Consider the following 27,922-nt stretch of genomic DNA (forward strand, 5'->3'; position numbering starts at 1 on the left):
CTCAGAGACATGGAGAAAAACAGTTAGAAGGTAGAAAATAATTCTCTATTAGGTGGTTAGAGTGTCAAATTCTCTGCCACAAAATTATAGAAGCAGAGTCCATAATTTCTTTTAAAAAGGTAATTAAATAGTTGCTTTAAAAATATTCAGGTGTGGGATTACATCAGTTAGGGACTTGTGTAGAAAAACACAAGTACAGATTCGATAGACCAAAGGGCCTGTTTCTACAATACCCCTCCAGATTTCTTTTTTCTGTGAGTAACTTGTGATCAGTGCCAAGCCTCATGTTTAACAAGATATTGATCTACACCAAAAACAGGAAACTGATGTCAAGACTTGAAAGTTTTGAAGAAGGGTCCAACCCGAAACGTCAACTCAAATTTCTCTCCACGGATGTTGCCTGACCTGCTGAGTTTTTCCAGCATTTTCTGTTGTTATTTCGGATTTCCAACATCTGCAGTATTTTGCTATCAGACTTGAAAGTAACTGGCTATTCAGGGTAATTCTACATTACAAAAATAAAATAAGTTAACGAGATTTGGAGCTGGGTGTGTCACATCACCATCGGGAGCCAATCTCTGGAACTCCAATCCACTAGCAGCTCCTCACTGATCTGTGTTTTGCCAGTGCTGATATTGTTCCTCAGACGTGCTCCCCCACAAAATCAAGTCTCGTCGCACCATCTCCTGCACTAACTCATTCTGTCCCAGGATCTCAAAAATGTGCAATCCCTCCCCAGGGTTTACTCACCCTGACCAGCTACAGCAATTTAAACTCCAAACTTAGCATCAACTAATCACACCCTCCCCATTTACGCAATCTTCTCTCCCACTCTTTCCCAACCTTGACAGTGCCCTGCACTTGGGGGGGGGGGGTGTTCATAATCATAATCATAATCAACTTTGTCATTGTTAGTGCACAAGTGCAGTACAACGAAATGTAGGCTTGCGGCTCCCGAGAGTGTACATTTAGATTAAGACATTTAAACATTCAACATTCATTTGGCTTGTAATACATTAACATAAACATAATAAAGTGCATTGGCAGATGTGCAGGCTTTAGAGTTTATTTGTGGAGTTCAGTAGAATGACAGCCCTAGGAAAGAAGCTGTTCCTAAATCTGGTCATTCGGGTGCGAATGCAGCTGTAGCGTCTCCCAGATGGCAGGGGGGGCGAACAGACTGTGGCTGGGGTGGGTAGGGTCTTTGATGATGGTCAGTGACCTCCGTAAACAGCGTTTCTGGTATATGTGCTCTATGGTCGGTAGCCGGGTGCCGGTAATGCGTTGGGCAGTTTTGACCTGGGTTTCTCACGTTTAAGTCCCATTCTTACTCTAAGTGAATGCAATACTGTACTAGGAACACTGCCAAGATGAGAGATTTCCTTAACTTGTCCTGTCTCGAACATGTAGAGGAAAACACCCCGATTGAACTCTACTCAACTTCCAAAAACTTTTGAAAATGACAACTGTAGAAGTTTATAGCACAAAAGATTATTCAAGTCAGTGCTGGCTCTTTGCTTGAGCAATCCAAAATTAATTCCACTGCCCCACTTTCCCCTTAGCGCTTTATCTTCTGGTTCAAATATTTATCCCTTCATCACTGACTCCCCAACCAGAAGAAATAGTCTTTCCCTCCTCACATCATCAAAACCCTTCATTATTTTTTAAATCCTCAATTAAATCTCTTGGCCTTTTCTGCTCCAGTAGATAGTCCCTAAAGCACAAGCCTCTCCTCATAACTAGTTTCCCATCCCAGATGTCATCCGGATGAATCGACATTCCACACTAGCTATATAAAGCCATGTTACATAGTATTTACAACACAGAAACAGGTCATCCAGTTCAACAGGTTTATGTTCCACACGAGCTGTCTCTCACACGTCATCTAACCTCATCAATAGATCCTTCCATTCCTTACTCCCTCATGTTTATCTAGCTTCTCCTTAAATGCATCTATGCTATTTACCTCACCTACTCCTTGTGGTTTATAATATGTAGACCACAACCATTCACAGTACTCCAAGTCTGCTCTAACCAAGGTTCTACACAAGTTTAACAACTTCTGATTTTCAATTCTATTACTCTTGAAATGAACCCCAGTGCTTTGCTTGTTTTTTTTTTTTTTTATAAAACAGCCTTATGGGCGTTGCTACATTTAGTGATTTGTGTATCTGTACCCCCGTGCTCTCTGCTCCTCTACTCCATTTAGACATATTTTCCAAGGAGTATGTGGCCTCATTCTTCCTACCAAAATGTACAGCCTCACACTGATCTATATTGATGTTCATTTGCCCATTACAAACCCATTTTGCAAGTTTATTAATGTCTTCTTGTATTTTACACTACAACAATGACTTTTAAAAACTCATGGGCTAGTAAATGCATCAGAATGTCCAATGTCGTGCAAGGCACTATATAAATGCAAGTTCTTTCTATCTGCTAACCTTTATTAAAATATCCTTTTAAGTTCTTCTAATCTCCCTTTTCACATTGTCACTGTAACCAGTGAAGCTTGCTGGAAAGTGCTGATGTGTGTGGAGGTTGGGAGAGTTTGGCACACATGGCAACTACTTAGAGTAGATACAACACAGTCAGCTGCCTCTTCCACGTTTTTTGAACCTGGCCACCTTATTGAAGGGACACCAGTAGTGCACTGTAGAGGCTATTTTGGGTTGTATTTAGGGTGAAGTACAGTGACAGGTGGTGTGAGTAGCCAGAGGCAATGTATTTAACTGTCATACACAATGTGCATCACACATTTAAAGCACTGACTTACACCAATCATCAATATTGCAATAAACCCTTCTGCAACTCAGGAGCAGAAGAACACGTTTGGGTAGGTTTGCAACCTGGTACTCAGACAACTTGATCTCCAGTGAGTTTATTAAACATATTTGTATGGGTGTAGGGCCATTCAATACAGGTACAGAAACTGGGACACCAAAACAAACAAAGAAGCCACATTTATTATTCATTCTCATGTGGGTGCCACTGGCAAGACTGGCATTTATTGACTATCCCTAGGTGCCAACAAGATGCAGGTGAGCCACCACCTTCTTCAATGGCTGCAGTGTTGTAGTTTATTACAATGGAGAGGCTTGCTCAGCCATTTCACAGGGCACTTGAATCAACCACGCTGGTGTGGGACTGGAGTCACATATAGGCCAGACCAGGTAAGGACAACAGGTTTCCTTCCCTAAAAAAGGACATTAGTGAACCAGTAGTTGTTTTTTTGACAATTCAACACCTTAACGATCATTTACTGAGACCAGCTTTTTATTTCCAGATTGTGTAACAGAATTAAATTTGAGAAACAGCCATGGTGGGATTTGAACTCCTGTTCTCTGGATTATTAGTCCAGTAACAACCACCACACTATTACAGCCCTCAGGTGATTTTACAGAGTACTAAAGGGCTATTGGAATCAGCCAGCTTGCATTCTAAAATAAAGTTTAAATGAGAATTTAGCATTTTAAAACAGTCACTTGTTCCACGATGGCAGTGGATAATCACCCTGCGGGCAGTGTTGCTGAGCAGGAGGTTCCAAGCTCCATCTCTGGTCTGTGCCAAGATGGTTGGTTCCACCGGAGGTGGCAGTAGAACACAATTGGCCTTTGCTGCTCAGGCTCACACTGGAAGAATGCTACATGGTAGGAGTGGGGAAGGGCAGCCAGTACCTGTTGAATTGTGCCGCAGCAAGGAGTCCAGGCCATCAGGAGAAAGACTGCAAGGGGGTGGGGAAATAACAAATACCACGGCACCAGTACACTAAAAAAAAAGCTTGCAAATATGCATTAACATTGTGCCAGTGTTGTGCAAGATCCTTCATTTCACCCATAAGTCCCCCTTCCCATCAGGCCTGTAACCATCAGTGCCGTCACTGTACCCCCTCCCTGGACACAGCCCGAGTTTGGAAAGGCAGAACGTAGGACTATACCACTGGTGCTTTACAGTTTAAATGGATTAAAATTTCACACCATATTCCACTGTATGAAGCCTCATTGATAGCACAGATAGAGGCAATGGGAGTTGTTTTTGTTAAATTCCAACCACCATTGCATGCCTGCAGTAAACAGTGGAGGCTGGGTAGTGTTTGGAACAACTACTGCTGACAAACCTATGAGGAGCTCCACCGTAATAATGTACAGTGCAATCGGCCCACAACCATTCTATGGATGCAAGGGTCCAACCCTATTTGCAACACCCAGTTAGATCAAACCTGCAGAACGCCCAGTGGCTCCACTGACCAGTTAATGCTGGGAATCCTTTGTTCATTTCTTTTCTAGCAGGATGAGCATTTAAATAGCCCAGTGGGGGATTTAAACAGCTGCTGCACTGCTCAAAATACCATACATAGCCAAAACACCTCAAAGCCACTGAATGAATGCTGAAACAATGCCTACAGGTTACATTCAATGTAAAAAGGACTATCTGTACTCAGTCCTGCTCAGCAGCCAGCTTCAGAGTCACTATAACCAGTTTCCACTAGATTTTTTTTTTAATTATAAACTCCAGTTGGGGCACTGGCCACGGCCACATTTAATTTCAGGGCTCAGGTAACCCCCAAATCGCTCGATTGACTCCAGCCTGTAACTCACTACAGGCAGGTGGTAACCATCTGCCCTCAAGGGATTAAGAAATCTGTTGTACTGCAAGTAAATAAAAAATGTAAAGCGCTCCGTTTAAACCTGGTAACCCTTGCCCGGTGCATGGTGATGCGGCCAGTTTCTTCCCTTCTGTTCTGGTGAGCCAGGGTGTAGAGAGATGATTATCTGTGGTGGCAGCAAAGTTGAGTCATAGGCTGAATCACCAATTAACTCTGCCTCTGATCGTTCCACAGTTCCAAACATGCGATAAGTGATTCATGTACAGTTGGACAGACTTTAACCCAGTCACAGAACTACTGATTGTACTGCAATATATCTTGAATTTTGAACTGCCTTTCTCTTGAAATGGACTGTTTCATCAGCTCTGCCAATGGTTACACGGTTGAGCACACTTTCACAGCACCAATGGTTATGTAGTTGAGGTCACTATTCACTCAGGTCAACAGCCAAATCACTGTTGTGGGACACAAGTGCAGTTGACTCATTTTCCAGAATCGATTCCTCATATACAAGGACGTGTCAGATAATTCAAAGTCTTGATAGATACCAAAGATTTAATGGATAAAGTTTAAGTTAACATTGAGTCAGCAGCCACTTGTCAGTTCAGGTCATTGATGGATCATAACACTGACTCGACAATTGTTACCAATAACCTGCTACAGCTGCCTCATTTATTCATGGTATTCACCCACAAATTGCATTTCTGTCCATTTTCATCCCTCCTAATATCACTGATGCCCAAGTATCACCTCCAACCCTTCCTCCTTCCAATTTCCTTCTTGCATCTATTGTCAGTTCTCCTCAGAATGTTCCCCCTAAACTTCCAATCTCCCCCTCCTCCACCCTGGATCCTGCATTGAAACCAGATATCACCATCTCCTAATCTGACTCATTCCTTCCAAAACTATGGAACTCCTTGACAAGTTCATAACTGACCAGACGGTCAATAACAGAAAACCTGCAGCTAAATCATAGAGCCGTACAGCACAGAAGGGGGCCATTCGGCCCATCGTGTCTGCACCAGCTCTCAGAGCAATCCAGTTCAAAATCCAAAATACCAATTTCTTTCCAGGGATAGGAATAGGAGTCGGCCAGTCAGCCATCAAGACAATTCTGCCATTCAATTAGATCTTGACTGATCTGTACCTCAACTCCATATCCCTGGCTAGCCTTACCCAGCAAAAGTCTAGCCATCTCAGTCTTGAAAATTTCAATGGGTCCAGCATCCAGAGTTTTTTGGGGGAGGAGAGTTCCAGATTTCCACTGCCCTGTGTTTGGAAAAAGTGCTTCCTGATTTTACTCCTGAATGACCTAGCTCTAATTTTGAGATGATATCCCCTTGCTCTGGATTTCCCCAGGAGACTAGTTTCTCCATATCTACCTCATCAAATTCCTTAAACATTTTAAAAGGCCTTGATTAAAATAATTCCTCAAATCTTCTAAACTGAAGGTAATACAAATCAAGTTTATACAACTCAATTTAACCCTTTAAGCCCCAGCGCCATTCCAGAAGTGAATTCCCTTTTCTTTCTGCAGCAAAGTATCAACCAACAGAACCAGATCTCATGACCTGACGAGGCACAAGCGGGGGTCTGCACCCAACTGCTCGGTGGCAGGGTGCTCATTCTTAGACAGCAAAAGGAATCAAATCTTCAGTCAGTCATTCCCTAGCATTCCCCACAACTTGTTAGCTCAGAGGCTCTCAGAATGAACTGGTTGCAACACCATTTCAGGATTGATTGCCACTTGCAGTCTTGGGAGAGAATCTTCAGCTTTCAATCAGATTCTCCCCTCCATGTTATCCAGATGCAAGACATGCATCGATACCCAGCACCATGTTTAAAGTCTTCCAACAAAGCTACTGCACGACCTACTCTTGTAGAGTTTCCATTCGTCTGATAGATTGTATTCTTTCCCCGTAGAACACACCCCACTTAGCCAAGTCTACAAACATTAAAACAAAAAAGTGGGCAGTCCCAAGGGTTAAAGATGGTGCCCCCTCTCACCACACCCAAGTATTCAAAGATAACATCTAACTAGTTTAAACTATACAGCTCGCCAATATAAAGCATTGGCCACCAGCAGCCTCCCCATTAGGTTTACCTGAAGCCCAGGTACTGGGATCAACTTCTGGAACAGATGGCCTCTCCATCTTCCACTGAACACCTTCAAGATCCAGTCTTGAGCTGTGTAAAGCTACAATACTCCACCTAGGATGTTTGGGGGGGACAAGGGGGAAGAAGAGACCCATCATATCACACTGGTTAGCCCTTTTTGGCATTAGTAGAGTGCTTGAAAACAGCAGGTTGGAAATCACATCGATCTGTCTGGCATCACTGTCCTTCGAGTTATCCATCCCCTCCCGGTTAAATTGCATTTTCTTTTCCAAAATAATAAATTTGGTACCAAAGTTTTACCATTGCAGTTTTACAAACCATGGAAAAATAGGCCATCAACTTGGATAAATCTTCAACTCGATGCAACTCTTTCTGCCTCTGTATAGCTTTCAGTTACTTGACACCAGATAAGAGAGTTATGCAATCAGTGAAACTGGTTTGATTTGTGCAAGACATCAGCCTTCACAATGCATTTTCCAAGGATCTCGAAGCATTCCACCTGCTACCCTCTTCACAAGATCTGTGTTTAATGGATGAGCAAACAGACAACTTTATAAATCCACCTTCAACATACAACTAGCATTTACAGTGTTTAAGGTTTAAAAAAAAATATTCCAAGGTTCTTCACAAGTGGAAAGAGACAGATTAGGAGGGAGGATTGAAAGTCAGGCCAAATGTTGGGCTTTAAGCACTTTGAAAAGGCAAAAGAAGTGGAGTGGTTTTAGAAAGGGCGCTCCAGGGAGATGGAGCAAAGTTGCTGCAAACTCCACTACAAATGAAGGGGTGGGGGGGGTGCAGTGGCAGGAGAAAACAATACAAGAGGTTAGGCTTGGGTGCAGGAGGAGATTAGAGTCTGGAACTGGTGGCAGAGATTGGGATTTGAAGAATGACAGTTTAAATTTGATAATGTGAGAGCACCAGGGACTTGGTGCAGGATGAGAGACATGTGGCAGTGTTTGAGACATCCATTTGGCAGTTGGGAGACCAGAGGGCATCAGAATAATCTAGTCTCGAGGTAACAAAAACTTCAGACAATAGAGGGGGCTTTGGTAGTATCAGAGGTGGGCAATGGGTAGGATGTGGGGTTTAAGTTCAGCTCAGGCCCCATTGAGCTCAATCTAGGGCAGCAGTGTTGAAAGCAGCATCCTTTCAATGAAACATTAAACTGAGCTTCCATCTGAATGTTCCATTGCAGATTATACAGATAAGCGAGACCTTTCAGCCTATCCATTATTCTTTCACTGAAATGCAAGATCTCAGTCACCATCTCTAAATGCCCCTTGGAATTATTCCAGTGATGTTGGCCCCTACCCAGAGCCTATTCCAGGCATTAATCACTGAACACATGCTTCCCAACATCAGTCCTGAACATGCCATTTAAGAGTTTGTACCTATGTCCTTAGCCCTACTTTAACATGAAATAGAAACCAGGATTAATCTTTGTTCTAATTTAGAAAAAAGAATGTTCATTTATACAGTGCCTTTCACCACCTCTGGCTGTGAAATGCTTTGGGATGTCCAATGAAGTAACTTTGAAGTGCAATCATGGTTCGCACACAGCAAGATCCACAAATAGTAATGAGATAATGACCAGATAATATGTTTGAATGATGCTGGTTGAGGGATAACTGCTGGCTTGGACACAGGGAACTCCTCTGCTCTTCAATTATGGGATCTTTTACAATCCGAGCAGGCAGATGGGGCCTTTGTTTAACATCTCATCTGAAAGACGACACCTCCGAGTGCAGCACTCCCTGGATGACGTGCTCAAGTCTCTGGGGTGAGGCTTGAACCCATGACCTCCTGACTCAGAGGTTACCACTGAGCCAAGGCAGACAGTATCTTGTACAACTCTACAAGGTCCCCTCCCCCTGGCCTCATTTCAAGGCTGTACAGCCTGAGCTTCTGTAAACTTTCCTCAGAGTACTGACAACTAGGGATGTGCCTTGAACTGCCACCACTTCCAAATCAGAAGCTTTCCTTAGTGACCAAGTAGTCAAGTTGTATCCTGACCAGACCACTACACAGCTTCATATGATGACCTCCGACTTTCAGCAGAACGCTCGTTTTGGTCCCTTGACCAGTTTATCACTGTTAAATAGGTCCCCCATTTTTATTCCAATATGTATAACTTTCCACATATCTGCATGGAATCTCATGTGTCACTGTTGTGCTCACACCCTCTGCAGTTGCTTCAGCATTGCAATTCAGTGGCATCCGCCAATATGGCCAACCTCCACTGTACAATGGGAGCTGTGTTGTTGCCATTCTGGAACAACTAAAACCATGTGGGCTTTCCTCTGAACCCGCAAGATTTCTGCAATTCAAAGTACAATCAAAAGGCAAATGAACTCTAACATTCAGAAGGTTTGAAGGAAACAGTTAACTCCTTTGGTTAAGGAAAACAAATACTGCAGGTAATTCAACAAGAGCTTATCTAGTGCAGAAAAAACACATCCTAGATAACAGTACAGATTAAATTGTTTGCTCATTTCTGGCTGATAAAACAAGCCACACTTTCTCTCCCCTCCCCGCAAAGCCCAGCACCAGCAGCCTTCCAGAGAGGGAAGGGCTTCCAGCAGTCACCACAAATGGCTAACAAGTATAGAGCTATCAATATTAGACAAACCAAGTGGGAGATACTCGGTCTCAAACCACACCCCTGGAGGTGTCCACTTATGCAAAGAGCTTCAACACCATACACATTGCCAGCTGCACCAGTCACAGGGCCCTGGGGTCCCAGTTAAGGGATGTTAATCTGCTTTCCTTTTCTCAATTTGCTCTTCAGAGCCTACCAGTGATATCAGCAGGCATTTCCCCTGATTGCAGAGCAAGAGAAAGCAGAGAACAAGCTATGGAAGCAAGAGTATCCCATCATTCATACTGGTAATGAAAGTGCTCTACCACTGGTCCCATCATTTTAATTAGAAGGCTTGGCCTGGGAGGTGCTAATTGGGCTCAGTCAGTAGCACATTCACATCTGGTTCAGAAGGTTGTGGGTTTGAACATACAATCTTAGGCTGAAAGTTGAGTGAAGGGAGTTCTACATCAGTCTTACATGCTTAATGTGTGGCTGGGGCAGGGGATGATACTGCAATCCCATTCACAGTTTAGATGGATGTTAAAGCTGTAATTGGAAAACAGCAAGGCTGGTGTTTTGGAATGGAGATCAAACAGACTGAAGGGTGTTCATCTTGTGATCGCCCAGCTTCATAGTGGACTTGTTCTCACTAAAAAGAAATCCCTGGAATTACCAGCAGAATAGGATCCCGAGGTGGGAGATCTCAGTCTGTTCCCATTGGTGGAAGGGTCAAGAACCAGAGGACACAGATTTATGGTGATTGGCAGAAGGATCAAATGTGACGAGGAAAAACTTTACTCAGCGAGTGGCTATGATCTGAAATGCACTGCCTGAAAGGGTGGTGGAGGCAGATTCAATCATGCCTTTCAAAAGGGAGTTGGATAAGTACCTGAAGGAAAAAAATTTGTAGGGCTACAGCAAAAGGCTGGGGGAGTGGGACTAGTTGAAGTGCTCTTGCAGAGAGTTGGCATGGGCTCAATGGGCCAAATAGCCTCCTTCTGTGCTGTAACCATTCTATGATGCTATGCAGAACAGCATGTAGCTTTGTCTTAACATTAGGGATATAAAGTCTATTCAATTCAACATGTGCACATTCCCAATTCTGTGCTCCACATTCATCCTGGCGCTATCCCACCACTCAGCACATCCTCCATGCCAATGGAAGCAACTCAAAATGGAGGTAGGTGTAATTACAGCTCATTATCTGGCCTGCAAAGATCCTTTCAAATCCTCAGCCATCTATATCCTTTTCCTGGGGAGCCAGCTCAGCACCCAATGTCCAGCACTGGTAATCAGGCTGTTGGATGTATTCTCTACTTTAAAATCACTCCTTTAAAAACCTGCCGCTTTCCTGTCCTAATGTTTTGGTGTCAAATTTTGTCTGACAACACTTTACTATGTTAAAGGCACTATATAAATGCAAGTTGTAGTTGTTTATTTAGCATCACATGACTGCAAGGTGACAAAGCTCCAGCTTTTAAAATGTTTATTCCATTCAGACCAAGGGCCTCTAATCAGGAATGTTGCAGCACAAATTGAGCTAGGCCCAAAAACTAGCTACAACGAAGCTGAATTATTCAAATGCTGGCCTGAGGTGGCAGTTACCACATTCAAGCACATTAAATCTAGTCATTCTCTATGCAGTCTCTGGCTGGACGGAGGCCAGCTATTGCTCATATGCTGATGGTAATGTGATGTAGGGGTAATGTGATGCGGGTTTTCTGGCACTTACAGCAGCAGTGTTGTTTGAGAAGCTGGAAACCTGAAAGCAAGCAGCCTTTTTTTTTTAAGTAAACACATTTGTTCTTTATGGCTGCTTAGTTGCCCAGAGATTGTTTCAACATCTAAGCAGTTTGTTCGGTCAGATCAGAGGGCAATAAGAATCAACCACATAGTGTGGGACTGGAGTCACGTGTAGGCCAGACCAGGCTCCCTTCCATGGAGGACATCAGTTTCTAATGATAATCCAACAGCTTTCACAGACACTTGTTCTGGTGCCAGGCCACAAATTAGGAGATTTGTTGAATTTCAAAATCACATCATCGTAATCTAGAAGAGAATAGGCTGAAAGGTGACCTTTGAGGTATTTAAAATGGTGAAGGGGTTCAATAGAAGACAGAAGATGTTTCCACTTTTTGGAGATTCAAAAGCTGGGGCCATGAATAGAATAGTCACTAATAAACCCAATAGGGAATTCAGGAGAAATTTCTTTACCTGGAGTGGTGAGAATGTGGAGTATGCTCCCACTAGTTGAGGCAAATAGCATAGATGCATTTAAGGGGAAGCTAGATAAGCACATGAGAAAGAAAGGAATGGACGAGTATGCTGATTGGGTGAGAAGAGGCTCGAATTGGAGTATAAATGCCAACAGGGCAGCAGCTGGGCCAAATGGCCTGTTTCTGTGCTGTAGACTCAATGCAACATGCCAGGGTGAGCTTTGAACTAAGCCTCTAGCCCAGGATCATAGCCACTGCACAACAGCACCCAGTCCTCCCCTCCTTTCCTGAAGGCTCAGGCTCATTGCTCTGATATAGCTCTACATGTACTCGGTGTTGTTGCCCATACAGAAAGTGCGGACAGCCCCCTCGAGCACAACTGAACCCGATCCTGGCCTCGTCTGATGTATACGCACCCCCACCAAAAGCAACATGAATGTTTCAGCATTCTGCTCCTTTTTCAGAGCAGATTGCAGCTTGGATTCCTCTGCTATCGAATCTAGGAAAAGAATGGTTCAAGGACTGAAGGCTGGGATACGTCTCAATGCGTTAGTCCAAACATTTGACCTTTTCACCGTCAACTGTGGGTCTCAACAAATCAGCTCTGCACCCCCTTCCATTCCTGCCCAGCTAAGGGATGACCAGAGGTGTGAGTGATTGCACAATGCCCCTTCCTGCAGGATCTTTCATTTCAGCATCAAAAAAAAAAATCAGACTTGCAGTTTCCACCCTCACTTCCACTTATTAGAAAGTGAGGGATCTCCACTCGACAACAGCAAACCTCAGTTAAAAATAAAGTTAGCAAATAACCCTGATAACAGACAAAGCAATGGGCTACAAGGTGAGGGGTTTTACAGAGACAGCTTCATATAAACTAGACAGCTCAACTGGAGCAAGAGGAAGGGACACAAGGTGTAATAAGTAGGGGAGGTACAAGTCAATCCAATAGTGGTATTACCTGCAACAATAAATATTATGGGCAAATATCAGCTTCTGGAGGGACGAAGCAAAGAATACAAGTGCTGGAGTTGAACTGGTTAAAACCACACTAGACAGAAAATTCCTACTGCTTGCCCAGCTATGACCATCCTACCTATTAGGCCACCAGTTTGCAGGATTATCTGGAACCAGGTGGGAAGAATCCCAGCCTCTGGTGACAGGGGCATGGAAGAATTCCAGTCCTCAGTATCTGGGACAAAGAACAAGCAGGACAATGGGCTTCAGCGAGTGGTTTGTCAAATGGTGCACAGAAACAAATTGGCTTGGGAGAGAGAAATGGGGAATTTTCTCATTGAGAAGTTTATGCAAAAAAGGTTGGCTGCATGCAAGATGGGGAGCTAGGCTGTTGGGAGTAATTGCAGTTTCTCTGTCCCTTGCACGGGTCCCAACTCAAGTCGCATACATCAGATTCTTGAGCCACTTACAAGGGAAGAGTAGCTGAGCTGGTTTCCCCCATTGCCTTCCTCACTGGTTTTTAATCTTTGGAGTAGCTTCTCTTAGCTGGGCTGCAACCAAAGCTAAAGAGCTCCACCTACCCTTTACAATGACTGAGGGCCACTGGCACCCATCGGATGCGAATGCCCCTGCTGGACATCAACCCAGTATGTCGAGACCAGATTCTAGTCTCCACTCGATGGGGCTGTAATCACAGTAAGAAAGAGGGAAAGACAGAAGTTAATGGATAAGTAGAATTGGAGCACACTGGTGGGCACGGCACCCCAGGAAAGATATATTGGAGGGAGTATAGTGCAGAATCACCAGAGTACTACCAGGGATTAAAGGGTTAAATTATGAGGCCAGGTTGTACAATCTTGGTTTGTATTCCCTTGCATATAGGAGATTGAAGGGTGATCTAATCAAAAAGGTGTTTAAAATGATTAAGGAATTCGATAAGGTAGATACAGAGATGCCATTTCTTCCAGTAGGGGAATCCAAAACAAAGAGGAACCACCTTAAAATTAGCACTAGGCTGTTTAAGAGTAAAATCAGGATGCACCCCCCCCCCACCCCACACAAAGGATTGTGGACATCTCTCCCCAAATGGCTGTGAATGTTGGGGCTCAACTGACATTTTCCAGACTGATATTCCCAATTTTTGTTATGCAAGGATCCCAACTGAAACATCCCAACTGACAAAAGGTCATAAGACCTGAAACATTAGGCTATTGTTCCTCCTTCCACTGTTACACCCTGACACGGAGCTCTTCTAGCATTTTCTGCTGATTTCAGATTTACACTATTTCAACTTTTTTTAACTGCCAGATTTATTTAACACATTTTCACAACTTGCAATGGTGAAATTGGCCTACTCCAGGGCCTTAAACACTACACTACTCAACACTGCTTGAAAGTGGAGGAGGCACTTCAGTTCCTAATAGACTAAACTGCCTTTAGGGAGTTTTATTATGCATCTAACCCCTGCTGTATCTGCCCTGGGAGTGTTTGATGGGACAGTATAGAGGGAGCTTTACTCTAACTGCACTGGGAACGTTTCATCGGGCAATGGGTGCCTGATATTTAAAGTGCCCCCCCACTGACAGGTGGCAACACCATTCTGAATAAATTTCTTTCTTTGCCCCTCCCTGGCTGTTACCATCACGCCTATTTTGGAAATGCCTTGGGATGCGGTTTGCTGTTAACGGGTGCTACATAAAATCAACGTTTAGGAAAAGGACTCAAACCGTCATCTTACCTGATAACGGAGATCTGGAACTCCTCTACTGTAATCAGCTTCCAGGATCCAGCCAGGAACTCCTTGCACCAGGCATAGGATTGAACCTTGGTTTCCCAGTGCACCGCCTCGCTACGGCCATCCCGATACTGCTCGGCATCCGAATCCTCGTAGTCCTCCCCATTGGTGTCGGGCTCCTCCCCTCTGGGGCTGGGGTTCCTGGAAAGGTCCCTGCTCCCGATGGTGCGCAGCCGGTGAGGCTCTGGGGCTACTGCGTTGCAAGCGCCATCCCCTTTGCACAAACCTTTCGCCTCCATTTGCTCACAATTCCCAGGAAAAGGGGGAGAGGGGGGCCAAAAACCAGGCGATGCAGATCAAAAGTTTTTTATATTATAAAATTGTCAACCGGTCTCAATGTTTAAAAATGCCGTGAGGATTGTGACTGACAATAAGTCAACGTCCTATTAGAATATTAAATTAAATTTCACCCGATAAAAAATTTGCGCCACACTGGTCCACCTCCTTTAAGGGGTTTGTGACCTTCCCCTTTAAGCCGGGCGCTGAGGGGGACAGGGCCCAAGGCCAAGAGCAGGCGGAGTGTTCAGCACTGCGCCAGGCGCTATGCCGTGCCCAGACAGAAACAACTAGACTATGAATGAGATAGCTAACTTAGGCCACGCCAATCTTCGCCCCACTTCTGCCCTTCCACAACTTGCGCGGCTCCGCCTCCACGGCGGAAAATAAGGCGAACCTGCCAGAGGCGGAGACACGCAACTAATTGACAGTTACCCTCCACCAATCAGACGCCGGCCACGTCCCAACGTGACTCGTTGCTGCGGGTAATTAGGGCGGAGTTTCCGCCGCGCCGATTGATTGACGCCAATATTTAGCCAATCAACTACAGCGCCTGTGATCACAGGACCGGCGTGGACAATGCTTGAAGAGGCGTGGCGAATTCAGATGGGCGGCTGAACCAATCAACAGGCAGGCGCCGGGCTTCTTATTTGATTGACAGTCCCGCCGAAGCGCAACCGCAGAAGGGGCGGGGCGAGTGACATTCCCCGCTCTCTCATTGGCCTGTTAATGCGACAATCAAGTGATTGACAAGAGCAACGGCAAATGGAAAGTGAGAATGTAAAGAGCGCGAAGAACGAGGTCGATGAGGCGGCGGTGTGTAGACTTGTGGAGTCTCTGACAATCAGGCCTGGAGGTGAGCGGGCCTACAGCGCATTAGCACCGGGAGCAGCAGAGCGTCAAGGAAAGGCTCTGAGGTGGAATAAACAGCAGTCCCCCTTCTGCAGGGGCGGGCACCGTGCTGTGGCTGTCTCCTCAGGTAATGCTGGCAGTAGCGTGTCCGAGAAACCCTGGCCTGCCACCCCTGTCGTGTTGTTCACAATTGATAGGGGAGAGTAAACCCTCTAAATTTAGGGGTTTTAATAGAGTAGATAGGGAGATGAAGTTTCCACTGGCAGGGGGGTCGGTAATCAGAGGACACAGATTTAAGGTGATTGGCAAAAGAACCAAAGGCGACTCGAGGCAAAAGCTTTTTGCATAGAGTTGTGATCTGGAAAGCACTGCCTGAAAAGGTGGTGGAAGCAGATGCAACAATAACTGACAAAGGAAATTGGATAAATACTTGAAAAGGAAAAAATTGCAGGGTTACGGAGAAAGCAGGGGAGAGGGACTAATTGGATAGCTCTTTCAAAGAGCTGGCACAAGCATGATGGGCTGAATGGCCTCCTGTGTTGTATCATTCTACATGGGCTGTGGAAGGAGGTTAAATGGGTGGGCAGAGTCCACGATAGGGCAGTGGAAGGTTTGGGCTTGATGAACTAAGTGCCCATTTTTTTTCTGCCTTCTGTTTCGAGTTCCCATTTTATCCACTATTTGATGCAGTTTTGGTATGTCATCCATGTGGCCATTCCAAATGTGCGCCTACTCAGTTATTGGACAGTGATGAGGAGCAGGGGCCCTGAGGGAGATTGTAGCCTGTTAACTATCGCTCTGGCTGAGATCAGTTAGCACAGCACAGAGTAGGCACTAAACCTGGGACCTTCCTAGATGGTATGATTCAAAACCAGACATGTTTACTGCTAGCTAGGGAGAATTGTCAATTTCTTTTTAAAAATATCTTCCTTGTGGGAGGTTTCACACTCGAGCTTGTGCTTCATGTTTCAGTTGACGATGCCTCGCAACGTGGAGATCAAAGCTGCAGTTCGTGACTGGGATCAGCTGATAGAAAATGCTAAAAGATTAAGCCAATCGGAGGGAATTTTAATAATGCAAGAAGATACCTTCTTTAACGTGTTGAAAGGACGCCTTAAACTGCGCAATCTGAAGGTGAGTAAGATTGTAAAAGGCTATCCAGGCCACCACATTGTGATTGGTGGAGCTGCAGGGGAGGTTGGTGCAGACCCTCCAACAGGTGTGGCCTGTGGATTTGGGCAATCTTTTATTGGCGAGTCTGATCAGGACTGCATGTGATCAATCCAGTTGGTGTCACAATCTTTGGATGGTTTGATCACTTTACATGTTCCATTTTTGCATCTCATTACTCTTTTTGTTGCTTTTTATAGCTCTTCCAGTCTGTTAGATTTCTGCTTTCCCTGCATTTGTGTAAGCCTTTTCTTTTGGCTCAATATTGCCTCAGGAATTCGGGTCGGAGGCTTCCCGTGGGTGCAAGCCTCCGACCTGCACTTACCTAGCGCGCCGGCCGTTGAGCTGTGGGCCCACGTGGGATTCCGATCCTGGGCCTCCTCCAACTGCCGGCGCACAGTGCTTGCGTACGCCAGGGGCGCAGTTAGTTTGATGCGTCCCCTGGGATCACGTGGGCCATGGAGAGCCAATGGTAGCAGGGAAATGCCCATTCATAAAATTGACAGGAAGAGCTGTCAAAAATATAAATGCTATAAGCCCCAAAACTTCACTAAAACTTTAAATAAAAAAATTTTTAAATCACATTTTTAAAATAACTAAATTACATAAAATAACTTTTAAACAATTTAAATTTTTGAAAAAATGAATGACATTTTCTAACGGGGCTAAAAATAAACTTACCTTTCTTTAAAGTATTTAAAAATAATAAACCTGTGGAAAAAATGTTTTAATTTTAATTAATTCACCACTTACCTTGTTAAAAGCAGGCCTTGCGCCTGCTTTTTACATGTGTAACTCCTGGAGACTTACCCTCCCGGAGAAACCTGCAAAAAAAAGTAAGTTCCATGCGCACGCGCTGCCTCGCTGGCATACGCGTTCGACCTCTGAACCCCTTCCTTTAAGGGAACGGAAATTCTGGTTTCCCGCGCATGCGCAGTGCATGCACAAAACCGGCACTTCCGTTGGACCTACGGGTGAGTACCCCGTGCGTACTCACCCGTGGAAACCCGAATTTCTGGGCCAATGTCTTTAAGCTCATTTGTTGACCATGGTTGACTAGCTACACAAGTGGAACCTTAACGTTTTAGGGATATGTACTGGTTTCGTATTGTACCAAATACTTTCAATACTTCCCACAGTCTGTAGGTTTACCCATTAACTGTTTAACTCTGTTTAATACGGTGAACTTATTTCACATCCTTTTGAAGTTTACCATGCATAAATTTTAAACCTTGGTTTGTGACTCTCCCTCTCAAACCTAATATCAAACTTAATTATGCTGTGGTTGCTATTTGCAAGATGTTCCCTTACTGTCAGAATGTTAACTAATTGTGGTTTGTTACTCATCACTATGTCCAGTATGGTCTGTTCCCTTGTCGATTCTAAAACATATTCTTTTTTTTTAGAAAAACACCTGTCCCAAGTACATTCTAGAAATTCAGTGCCTTTCCAACTTGAGCAGTTCTTCTCCCAGTCTGTCTGAAAATTAAAATCTCCCTTTATAACCACCTTGTTTTTACTACATGCTTCTGTGATGTCCATATTTATACATCCTCCCACTACATCACTACTATCGGTAGTTTAAAAAAAATATTCATCCTCTGGATATGGGTGTCCCTAGCAAGGCCGGTATTTATTGCCCGTCCCTAGTTGCCTTTGAGAAAATGGTGGTGAGCCGCCTTGCTGCAGTCCGTGTGTGGTTAGGTAGGGAGTTCCAGGGTTTTGACACAGTGATGAAAGAATGGCGATATATTTCCAAGTCCGGGTGGTATGTGACTTGGAGGTGGAGGTGGTGATGGTGTTCCCATGCACCTGCTGCCCTTGTCCTTCTAGGTGGTGGAGGTTGTAGGTTTGGAAAGTGCTGTCGAAGAAGCCTTGGCGAGTTGCTGCAGTGAATCCTGTTCATAGTACACGCATGCTGTCTTAATGTCAAGGGCAGTCACTCTCGCCTCACTTCTGGAATTCAGGTCCATGTTCGGACCAACACAGCAGCAGTCACTGCACTTTAAAGTAATTCATTGTATGTGTAGTTTTTGAGATGTGATACGGTGTTATAAGTCTATCTTTTTATTTTTTTTGTCTCTTTCTTCAGTTTCTTGTTCTCTCCCTTGCGTCTTATTTGCAGTTTTTTTTTCCAGAATGGAGCCGGCCAGCTCATATTCTATCAGCGTGCTGATATGGACGGACCCAAGCTCTCTGACTATTCAATATCCCCCACAGCAGATCCAGATGGGCTCACGGTGGGTATTGGAGTCTTTTTGAAAGACTCCCCATCTCTCTGAGATCTCGGTATCTGTTTCCTGTGTCATCATTATGGATTCCATGTGCTGGGAGCTGTATCAAGCCAACACTAAAATAGATCAGTATTTGTGGGGGGTTTATTTGTTTGGAAAATCTTTGTGCTTTTGATGGATGAATCATAGAAATGCCGGTATAGAAGGAAATGGTGCATGTGTATGTCCCCAGCTCTTCAACAGGAGCTGTCTAATTGAATCCCATTTCCTGGCCCTTTGCTCCGATTCTTTTATATTCCTTTTCACAGTTACCAGATTCCTGTTTGTGATATAGTCTCTGCTTCATTAGCCCCTTTGTGGTAAAGCATTCCAATTGTAGGAAGGTCTCTTCTAACTTCCCCCTTTGATCTTTGATAATCCTGATTCTATGCTTCATTACCACATTGCATACAACCCTTCTTAATTTTGAAAAATATTAGATTCTCCCTTTAACTTTCTAAATTTAAATAAAAAGCTCCAATTTTTGAGCCTTTCTTAATTATAAATTCTGATCCTGATATTCTAGTGAATCATTGCACCTTTTCATGTTCTGTTTTCCTCCTTAAAATGGGGTGTGCAGAATGCCTGCAATAATCCAACTCAAGCCTATCCAGTGTCTTGTACAAATTCAGCTTTTGCTTGCTTTTATATTCGCTATCCCTATACATAAAACACCAAACCCCATTTGCCTTTTTCTACCTACACTTGCACCTTTAAACATCTATGTATCTGCCCCCTCAATCTCTTTGTTCCAACACCTTGTTAAGCAAATTACCATTTAAGGTATTTTCCCCCCAAAAGATACTACGTACTGTATATTTTTCTGCATTGAACTCCATCTGCCATCTATCTACCCAGTCTGCCAACTTGTCTAAGGCATCCTGTATTGTTCCTCACTGTTTGTCACAGTGATGATTTGGTATCATCAGCAAGATTCAATATTATTCCTCAATTCATTGGATGAAAGGGAAAACAAATGAGGTCAGGTATAGAATGGGCTTGCTGCAGCGAAGAATTCCCTCTGCCTAGCTGCAAAAACTACCTCAAAAGAGTGTGCCCGTTTTAATATTACTTGAACTTTCTCACTGTTGTCCACCCCTGCTATGGTATGGACGTTTTGTGACCCATTTTTCTGGACTGATTTTCAAACTGTTTTTAGAAATGAAAGACACAGACTCCAGCTCGGCTCCAATGGTTGCAGAGGAAAGCAGTGATGTACGTCAGAGCAGGATATGACCTGACTTCCTGTTCACTATATGGAAACTAAGCTTAATAGCAGTAGGGATATGATAAATGCATTGTACTGGGGTTTCCTGAGTGCCATTGTTTCTAGACTGTTCATGATTGTACAGTTGATTTAAAAAATGTCAATGATCCCATCCAGGTTGTACAACAGACTAGAGACAGCACTCATCATTACATAGTCTGGGGTAGAAGCCCACCGAGAGTGCACTTCAGGAAGCCACGAGCATGCTCCCCGTGATTTTCTACCTGTGGATAGAAAATTGCGGGAGTGCACCTGTGATGTTTCCCAGGGTGTTCTGTCGCGAGGCTTCGCGCCAGATACGTATATTCAGAAAATTGTCTTATCGTGATTAATCAATTGTACAAGCAGTTGTGTTCCGGAATCTCGAACTGGGACTAAAGAGATAGGTGATAAATTTCTGCAAGTATTTAGCCTGGTAACAAGACTAGTGCGCTCCCCTGGATCAAATTCTGTGTTCTAAATGTATACAGGGTTACTGAGAGTGCTGGATAGAGTAGTAGCCTTTCCTGATTCATAGTTCCTTCTGTCTTTCCACCCTTTGAAGGTGTCAGTTCTGTCTGCAGTGGTGTAATTGAAGCTTTAATTTCCTTTTGCAACATACTTTCTCTAGGTTTCCCTGCATTGTCAAACAGGAGCTGCTTGCTGAGGAGAAAACTTGAGATCACTATTCCCTCTAAGGTCCCTAAGCTCCTGCGCACTTGAATTCAAAGGCCATGCACTTCAGCTGGAGCGGGGGGATGGGCCCAATAAACAACGGCCTGGGATTCCTCGGAGAGTAGTTTGTGAGAATGTTAAGGGAGTGGGTGACATGTCGGTTGTGTCTCCCTCAGAGAAGTGCCACGTGCTGCAAGCAGAAGCTGTAGAGCAGAATTCAGCTGGTTCCTATGGTGATGAGGGAACATGTACACCTCCTTTGATGCCACTGTTACAGAAACTCTGCGCTCACTGCCGAGCAAATCGGAGCGGGCCAGATCAGTGCAGCCGGCCACCACTGTGGGGTCGGACGAAGCTTTCAAATCGGTGGGAGAGATCAGTAGATACCATGTGTACCTCATCTTATTAAACCTAGACAGCTGAGTGAGTTGCCGAGTTTTACCCGCAGCAGGTGAGTAAGAAGGTACTTTTTGTTGCTGTCAGATGGCAGTGAAATGTTTTAGGAGAGGAAATGAGAAACTGGTTTGTGTGAATTTTGAGCTGTACGTGAATCTGCTTTTTTAATAAAATGATCCTATTGCAGATGGGTTTGTAAGATCAGGCTTTCAATCATTAGGTGAAGCAAGGAAGCATTTTAGCAGAAGGAAGAAGAGTGGTTAACACAAGTTTAACTTTCTTTTATTAGCTACTTTTTACTAAATCCAATATTGCACCAGTGGTGGATTTATGGTTTTAGACTTGTTGCTGAAAGTTAATAAAAACCTTAGCATAAAAAGTGGGGGAAATTGGAGCTTACGTTTGAAAATCAGAATTCAAGCATCAGGTTTATATTTTTAGAAATGTTGAGACACCTCACTTTCTACAGGCCTACCCAATTAGCACATATGTCTGCTGAGGAATTCAAACCGCTGGGGACAACAAAGGTTGCCTTTTGTATTGGATGGTAGAGTGAGTGTGGCTAGCTGAAGGCACGGCCATCAATGGTGGAGTGATTAAAATTGGGAATGTGCAAGCAGCCTGAATTGGAGGAGCGCAGAGATCTCGTAGGATTGTAGGCACTATTCCCTGTAAGGTGCGCGGTTGTGTAAGGTCCCGTGCACTTAAATTCAAAGGCTGCGCAGTGAGCTTGGGGTGGGTGGAGGGGCCCACTACACAATAGCACGGGAATCCTCACAGAGAGTCGTTTGTGATCTCGGAGCCGATCCGAATTGGAACGGCATTTGCTAAGATTGTGCCCCCATTTGTATGTCAGAGTTTCAGAGACGGATGGAACGGCAGCAGAAAAAGAGGAAACAACTTCTCCAAAACTCATCGCCAAGGCTGGGGATAGATAATCTCACCGCCTTCTTAGGATTGGGGAGTTTAACCACTTTATTCACTTTCTTATTTGAGCTCCGTTTGGAATTAGTTTCTTTTTTTGTTGTATGTTTAACGACAGCGTTGAAGAGGTAAAGAGAAATTTGGGGCAACTTCTTCTGTCAAAGCTGCAACAAAACTTGAAAGAAATTAAAGATTTTTAATGAACTTTTCACAAAAATGAGTGTTAAAAACACTTTTTTCCTCCCTAAGTTTCCAATATGATTTTGGAAGAAACAAACAAAACTCAATTTTCCCCTCATCTAAACAAGTTTCAACCAGGTCGAAGTCCAAATGCTTTTAAAGAGGGTCTGAAATGCTTAGAATGTTTTAAAATTGAAATTTCGCAATATTTGATTTTGAGCAATCGACTGAAGTGAGTAGCTTTACACAAACATGCAACCATGCTGTTGAAGAGGGGGGGATTAGGGGAGGATTTGTAGGAGTTACCTATTACTTTTTATTGACTTTAAAAATATATCATTAAGATGTTTCAGAAAAAGAGGGGAAAAACACAAACCTTTTTTGTCTGTTCTAGTCTTAAGTCCCAGGAATAATGTAAATACAGATTTCCTCTTGAACGTTTCATGGATTGTTAATGGAAACAAAGCTACATTAGAAGAAACTACAATTTGTTTATTGAGAAAGACACAGATAATGTACAATTTCAATTTGGTATAAATGTTTGAAATTGGAGATTAAAAATTGAGAATACAATGAAGTTTGTTTCCCACTATTTAATTGCGAATTACCTAAAATAATTCAACACGTTTTGTGTTAACAGCAGGGATTAATATTGTGGAGAATGTTTGAGAGAAAAAGCATTAGAAGCAAAATTCGTAAATTAACGTCTTTATGTCAACTTATTAGTAAACATTCCCAAGTCAGTCTGATTGATTGATTCTCCTATACAGGATGAAAGATGAATGGTTATTTCTGCTAAATCATAGCTTTTCCTGCTTTTTGTTTTTAATTCGGTGATGCAAATTGTGTATGTGTTTTTCTGCACTTGTGAATAAGTGCTGCATTTCTGACATGTTACATTGTGGGGAAGTGCTGGTTCAGGAAGACGATGGAAGCGATTGAAGTTGAAAATACGGATACCCGTTTTTGTTCTGTTTTTAATACTGTGAACTAAAGAACTACAGCCCTTTATATTTGTTGGTTGTCTGGTTGCATTGTAATTGATATTCTAATTACTTATGTGGACGTCCAGCACGTCAGCACCATAGGAAAGCTGCTGCTCCTGCTGCTTGTGCAGCCGTTGCTATAGTGACATGAGGGATAGACTAATACGTTGAAAATTTTAAAATTAATACAAATTACACAAATAGATATGCCTCTTTCAACTCACCTTGGGCTTTTGGATTGTTTGTCGATGCATAACCGTGTAACTGAGTGACGTTTCTGAAGTGTTAATGCATTATTATGCCATTCTTTTATATCCCAGTCATTTCTGACAAGTAATTTTTTTAAAAATAGTTTGTACATGACGAACTAAAAGCTTTTAATTAATTCTGCCGTAAACAAACTTGCAGAGTATGCATGTAAATGACAAATGAATTTCAATATAGGCAAGTGTGAGGTGGTGCATTTTGGCAGGAGGAATAAGGAGGCCACCTACTCCTTGCAAAATAAGAGTCGAAATGGGGTAGAGATGCAAAGGGATCTGGGGGCATAGATTCATAAATCATTAAAAGTAGCAATGCAGGTTAAAAAAGCCATAAAAGTGCAAATAAAACACTGGGGTTCATTTCGAGAGGAATAGAATTCAAAAGCAGCAAAGTTATGTTAAACTTATACTTATACCTTGTCTGGTTGTCTCATGATTTGAGACAGTGGGGTGGCAATATGTCATGTACAGTATATATGCTTTTAAGTGGTTGCTGCCATTGTTGTAAAACTTGCCCACGGACGAAAAGGTCACGCTCAAAGGAGTTTGTGGCCCCCTCGGTACAAAATAAATTAGAGGGAACATTGCTTGAGATCCTGCTGTCCTAATGAAGAGGCAAGTCCTGAAGCACACAAGCTTGCTGCGCTCGGATAAGAAGCATTATTTTAATTATTCTTTCTCTCTGTTTAGAAAGTGCTGTCTGACGTTCTGGGAGTAAAAGGTGTGGTGAAGAAAGAGCGTTGGTTGTATATGGTTGGGCAAACACGGATTCATGTGGATCAAGTGGAAGGGTTAGGGAACTTCATGGAGTTGGAGGTGAGACACTCAATACAGTAAATTTAAGCTAATGATACTTTCCTTTTTTCCTCACTCCAGCGAAGCCATCGACCGACTGGTGCTGTTCTACTTCGTGTGAACCTAGACAGAGCGTCAACAGAGTATTTAACCATTGAAAGAAAAGAAAAAAAGACTTGCATTTATATACACGATCACCGGACGTCCCAAATCGCTTTATAGCCAATGCAGTACTTTTTTGAAGTGTAGTCACTTGGAATGCAGGAAAGGGTATCCTAGCTGAGCCCAATCAGTCCTCACCAGTTGTCTATACATACCTTTTCCAGCAGGAGTCACTGATCAGGAGTTCGAACTCTGCCTCATTATTCTCGCCCCTCCTTAGCACTCTTCGAGACTTCGAATAGACCAGGAATCAAACTTGGAACCTGCAGGTCTGTGGCTGAGTTCCACATTTGGTGATGTACGTGTCCACTGGGAAGCTCCAAGCAACGTATTAGTGCTAATGCACAGGATCTAGTGAAGTCCTCCTTGTGTTTGGTTCATGTTTAGTTGTTTATAAGGAACACCGTGTGGACCTTGTATCTTTAGTACATGAGTTATCTTCGCATAGTTGGACAAAACACCAGCCAAGTGCATGAGAAAGGATTACACGTGGCTAGTGTATTACCTGGTGGCCATTTTCAGGCAAGCAGTACTTGAAGCGGTGTGCAATGGAAGTGATGGACAAGTGGATGGTCTGTGGGAATTACCTACAAAAGAATGGGAAGGAGGTAGTAAATTGGGATTGTATTCATGGTGTGAATGGGATGGGGTCTGATCCATTGGGATTGTATTCATGGTGTGAATGGGATGGGGTCTGATCCATTGGGATTGTATTCATGGTGTGAATGGGATGGGGTCTGATCCATTGGGATTGTATTCAGTAACATGAATGGGATGGGGTCTGATCCATTGGGATTGTATTCATGGTGTGAATGGGATGGGGTCTGATCCATTGGGATTGTATTCATGGTGTGAATGGGATGGGGTCTGATCCATTGGGATTGTATTCATGGTGTGAATGGGATGGGGTCTGATCCATTGGGATTGTATTCAGTAACATGAAAGGGATGGGGTCTGATCCATTGGGATTGTATTCATGGTGTGAATGGGATGGGGTCTGATCCATTGGGATTGTATTCATGTGAATGGGATGGGGTCTGATCCATTGGGATTGTATTCAGTAACATGAATGGGATGGGGTCTGATCCATTGGGATTGTATTCATGGTGTGAATGGGATGGGGTCTGATCCATTGGGATTATATTCAGTAACATGAATGGGATGGGGTCTGATCCATTGGGATTATATTCAGTAACATGAATGGGATGGGGTCTGATCCATTGGGATTATATTCAGTAACATGAATGGGATGGGGTCTGATCCATTGGGATTGTATTCATGGTGTGAATGGGATGGGGTCTGATCCATTGGGATTGTATTCATGGTGTGAATGGGATGGGGTCTGATCCATTGGGATTGTATTCAGTAACATGAATGGGACGGGGTCTGATCCATTGGGATTGTATTCATGGTGTGAATGGGATGGGGTCTGATCCATTGGGATTGTATTCAGTAACATGAATGGGACGGGGTCTGATCCATTGGGATTGTATTCATGGTGTGAATGGGATGGGGTCTGATCCATTGGGATTGTATTCAGTAACATGAATGGGACGGGGTCTGATCCATTGGGATTGTATTCATGTGAATGGGATGGGGTCTGATCCATTGGGATTGTATTCATGGTGTGAATGGGATGGGGTCTGATCCATTGGGATTGTATTCAGTAACATGAATGGGATGGGGTCTGATCCATTGGGATTGTATTCAGTAACATGAATGGGATGGGGTCTGATCCATTGGGATTGTATTCATGTGAATGGGATGGGGTCTGATCCATTGGGATTGTATTCATGGTGTGAATGGGATGGGGTCTGATCCATTGGGATTGTATTCAGTAACATGAATGGGATGGGGTCTGATCCATTGGGATTGTATTCAGTAACATGAATGGGATGGGGTCTGATCCATTGGGATTGTATTCATGGTGTGAATGGGATGGGGTCTGATCCATTGGGATTATATTCAGTAACATGAATGGGATGGGGTCTGATCCATTGGGATTGTATTCAGTAACATGAATGGGATGGGGTCTGATCCATTGGGATTGTATTCATGGTGTGAATGGGATGGGGTCTGATCCATTGGGATTGTATTCAGTAACATGAATGGGATGGGGTCTGATCCATTGGGATTATATTCAGTAACATGAATGGGATGGGGTCTGATCCATTGGGATTATATTCAGTAACATGAATGGGATGGGGTCTGATCCATTGGGATTATATTCAGTAACATGAATGGGATGGGGTCTGATCCATTGGGATTGTATTCATGGTGTGAATGGGATGGGGTCTGATCCATTGGGATTGTATTCATGTTGTGAATGGGATGGGGTCTGACCCATTGGGATTTTATTAAGTGAGACTAGCTTTGATCTGTTAAAACTTGGATCCTGTTTTTAAAATGCTAAATGTTGTGATGATTTTGTTTTTGATGGTTGATTTGGTTTCTCCAAGGTGGTTCTCAGTGAAGACCAAAGCCTGGAAGAAGGAGAGGCCACAGCTCAGAAGTTGATGGGTGAGCTGGGGATTAAGAAAGCAGACCTCCTGACAGGGGCTTACATGGACTTGATTTTAGCTGACAAGTAGCATGTGGAGAGTTGGTTCAACATTCACTGGCTTTCCAGTGAGGCTGGGACAATGGGCAACGAGTATGGACATCGGCTCGGAACATTATCATAGAGGACAGGCGTGAGGAGCAGTTACTAGCTACTGTGAACAGAAGGAGACCAAGTTCAAGGACTGATCCTACAATTTGGCAATTCACAAAGTGGCTGAAGTAGCCAAAGTTGTTTAAAACATTACTGATAAAATAAATATTTATGAGGTCCTGTCTGGTGTAGTACTAAACCTTGCAGACAAGAAAGTCCCAAATCTGCTCTCTAGTCTGAGGAGATAGTAATAGCTACAATTGTCCTCTGTATCCTGGGCTAGGGAGAGAGGGGAGGGGGCTATTCAGTAACTCCTGCTGGAAAGTATGCATGTCTGCCATGCTTGTGATTCCTCCCACTGTCAAATATCCTGCTGGCACTCATGACTGAGGCTTTCACGTGAAGAATGGCTGCTCACATGAGGTACCCGGAAGGCTCTGGCCCATGGTAGATTGCACAGACAAAATAACGGTGCATACATTCAGATCACCCCATCTCAGCCTTATTGTAAGAGAATTGTCTCTGGTTAGCTCACAGCAGCATTGGTGAAAGCCTGGTCCATCTTGAGCTACACTTTATTATAACTTCTACTAGCTGTTTGTCTATATTTGTCACTGTACTGCTGAAATCAGCCATGTTGTAAAGTACAAATGTTTCAACATCATCATCGGTTGAATAAATGCAAGGCTGTTAGGCCCATCGCGTCTCTTCCATTTTGTTAGCCCTGGCAGCTCAACCTCTTATCCCCATTCACAGCCCTTTCACCTAATTCAATTCAATTCAATTTTATTTGCCATATGT

General features: G+C 43.6%; 2 protein-coding genes across 4 annotated transcripts in view; one reads left to right on the forward strand and one right to left on the reverse strand.

The window, feature by feature from the left end:
- The window catches only part of chkb (choline kinase beta), a 56,826-nt gene extending 41,879 nt beyond the window's left edge, over nt 1–14,947 (reverse strand). Inside the window, exon 1 of one of the 2 annotated variants that reach the window (XM_086010540.1) lies at nt 14,214–14,940. In XM_086010540.1, coding sequence (XP_085866666.1) covers nt 14,214–14,509 — 296 coding nt within the window. In that variant the 5' untranslated portion in view covers nt 14,510–14,940. Of the gene's footprint in view, nt 1–14,213 lie in introns of both variants that reach the window. The other variant, XM_086010541.1, reaches the window with a different exon arrangement.
- A 288-nt stretch (nt 14,948–15,235) lies between these two features.
- Nucleotides 15,236–27,818, forward strand: LOC147105790 (uncharacterized). 2 transcript variants are annotated; one of them, XM_086010543.1, is made up of 5 exons: nt 15,236–15,402; nt 16,371–16,532; nt 18,707–18,808; nt 24,202–24,327; nt 26,928–27,818. In XM_086010543.1, the coding sequence occupies exons 2-5, from the start codon at nt 16,377–16,379 to the stop codon at nt 27,057–27,059; spliced, it is 516 nt and encodes a 171-aa protein (XP_085866669.1). In that variant the 5' UTR covers nt 15,236–15,402; nt 16,371–16,376; the 3' UTR covers nt 27,060–27,818. The 2 variants fall into 2 exon arrangements, with proteins under 2 accessions (XP_085866669.1, XP_085866668.1); XM_086010542.1 differs by having other exon boundaries at nt 15,240–15,525.
- The last annotated feature ends 104 nt before the right edge of the window (nt 27,819–27,922 follow it).

The sequence above is a fragment of the Somniosus microcephalus genome, chromosome 17, assembly GCF_052327205.1.
Source record: "Somniosus microcephalus isolate GS21.2 chromosome 17, FLI_Smic_1.0, whole genome shotgun sequence".
NCBI classification, from domain to species: domain Eukaryota; kingdom Metazoa; phylum Chordata; class Chondrichthyes; order Squaliformes; family Somniosidae; genus Somniosus; species Somniosus microcephalus.

Bases quoted from the DNA above. Each gene is read 5' to 3' on its own strand.
- LOC147105790 (XM_086010543.1), top strand. From the start codon at position 16,377: ATGCCTCGCAACGTGGAGATCAAAGCTGCAGTTCGTGACTGGGATCAG. The intron at 16,533-18,706 runs GTGAGTAAGATT...TTTTTTTTCCAG, and splicing joins TTAAACTGCGCAATCTGAAG to AATGGAGCCGGCCAGCTCAT. The intron at 24,328-26,927 runs GTGAGACACTCA...GGTTTCTCCAAG, and splicing joins GGAACTTCATGGAGTTGGAG to GTGGTTCTCAGTGAAGACCA.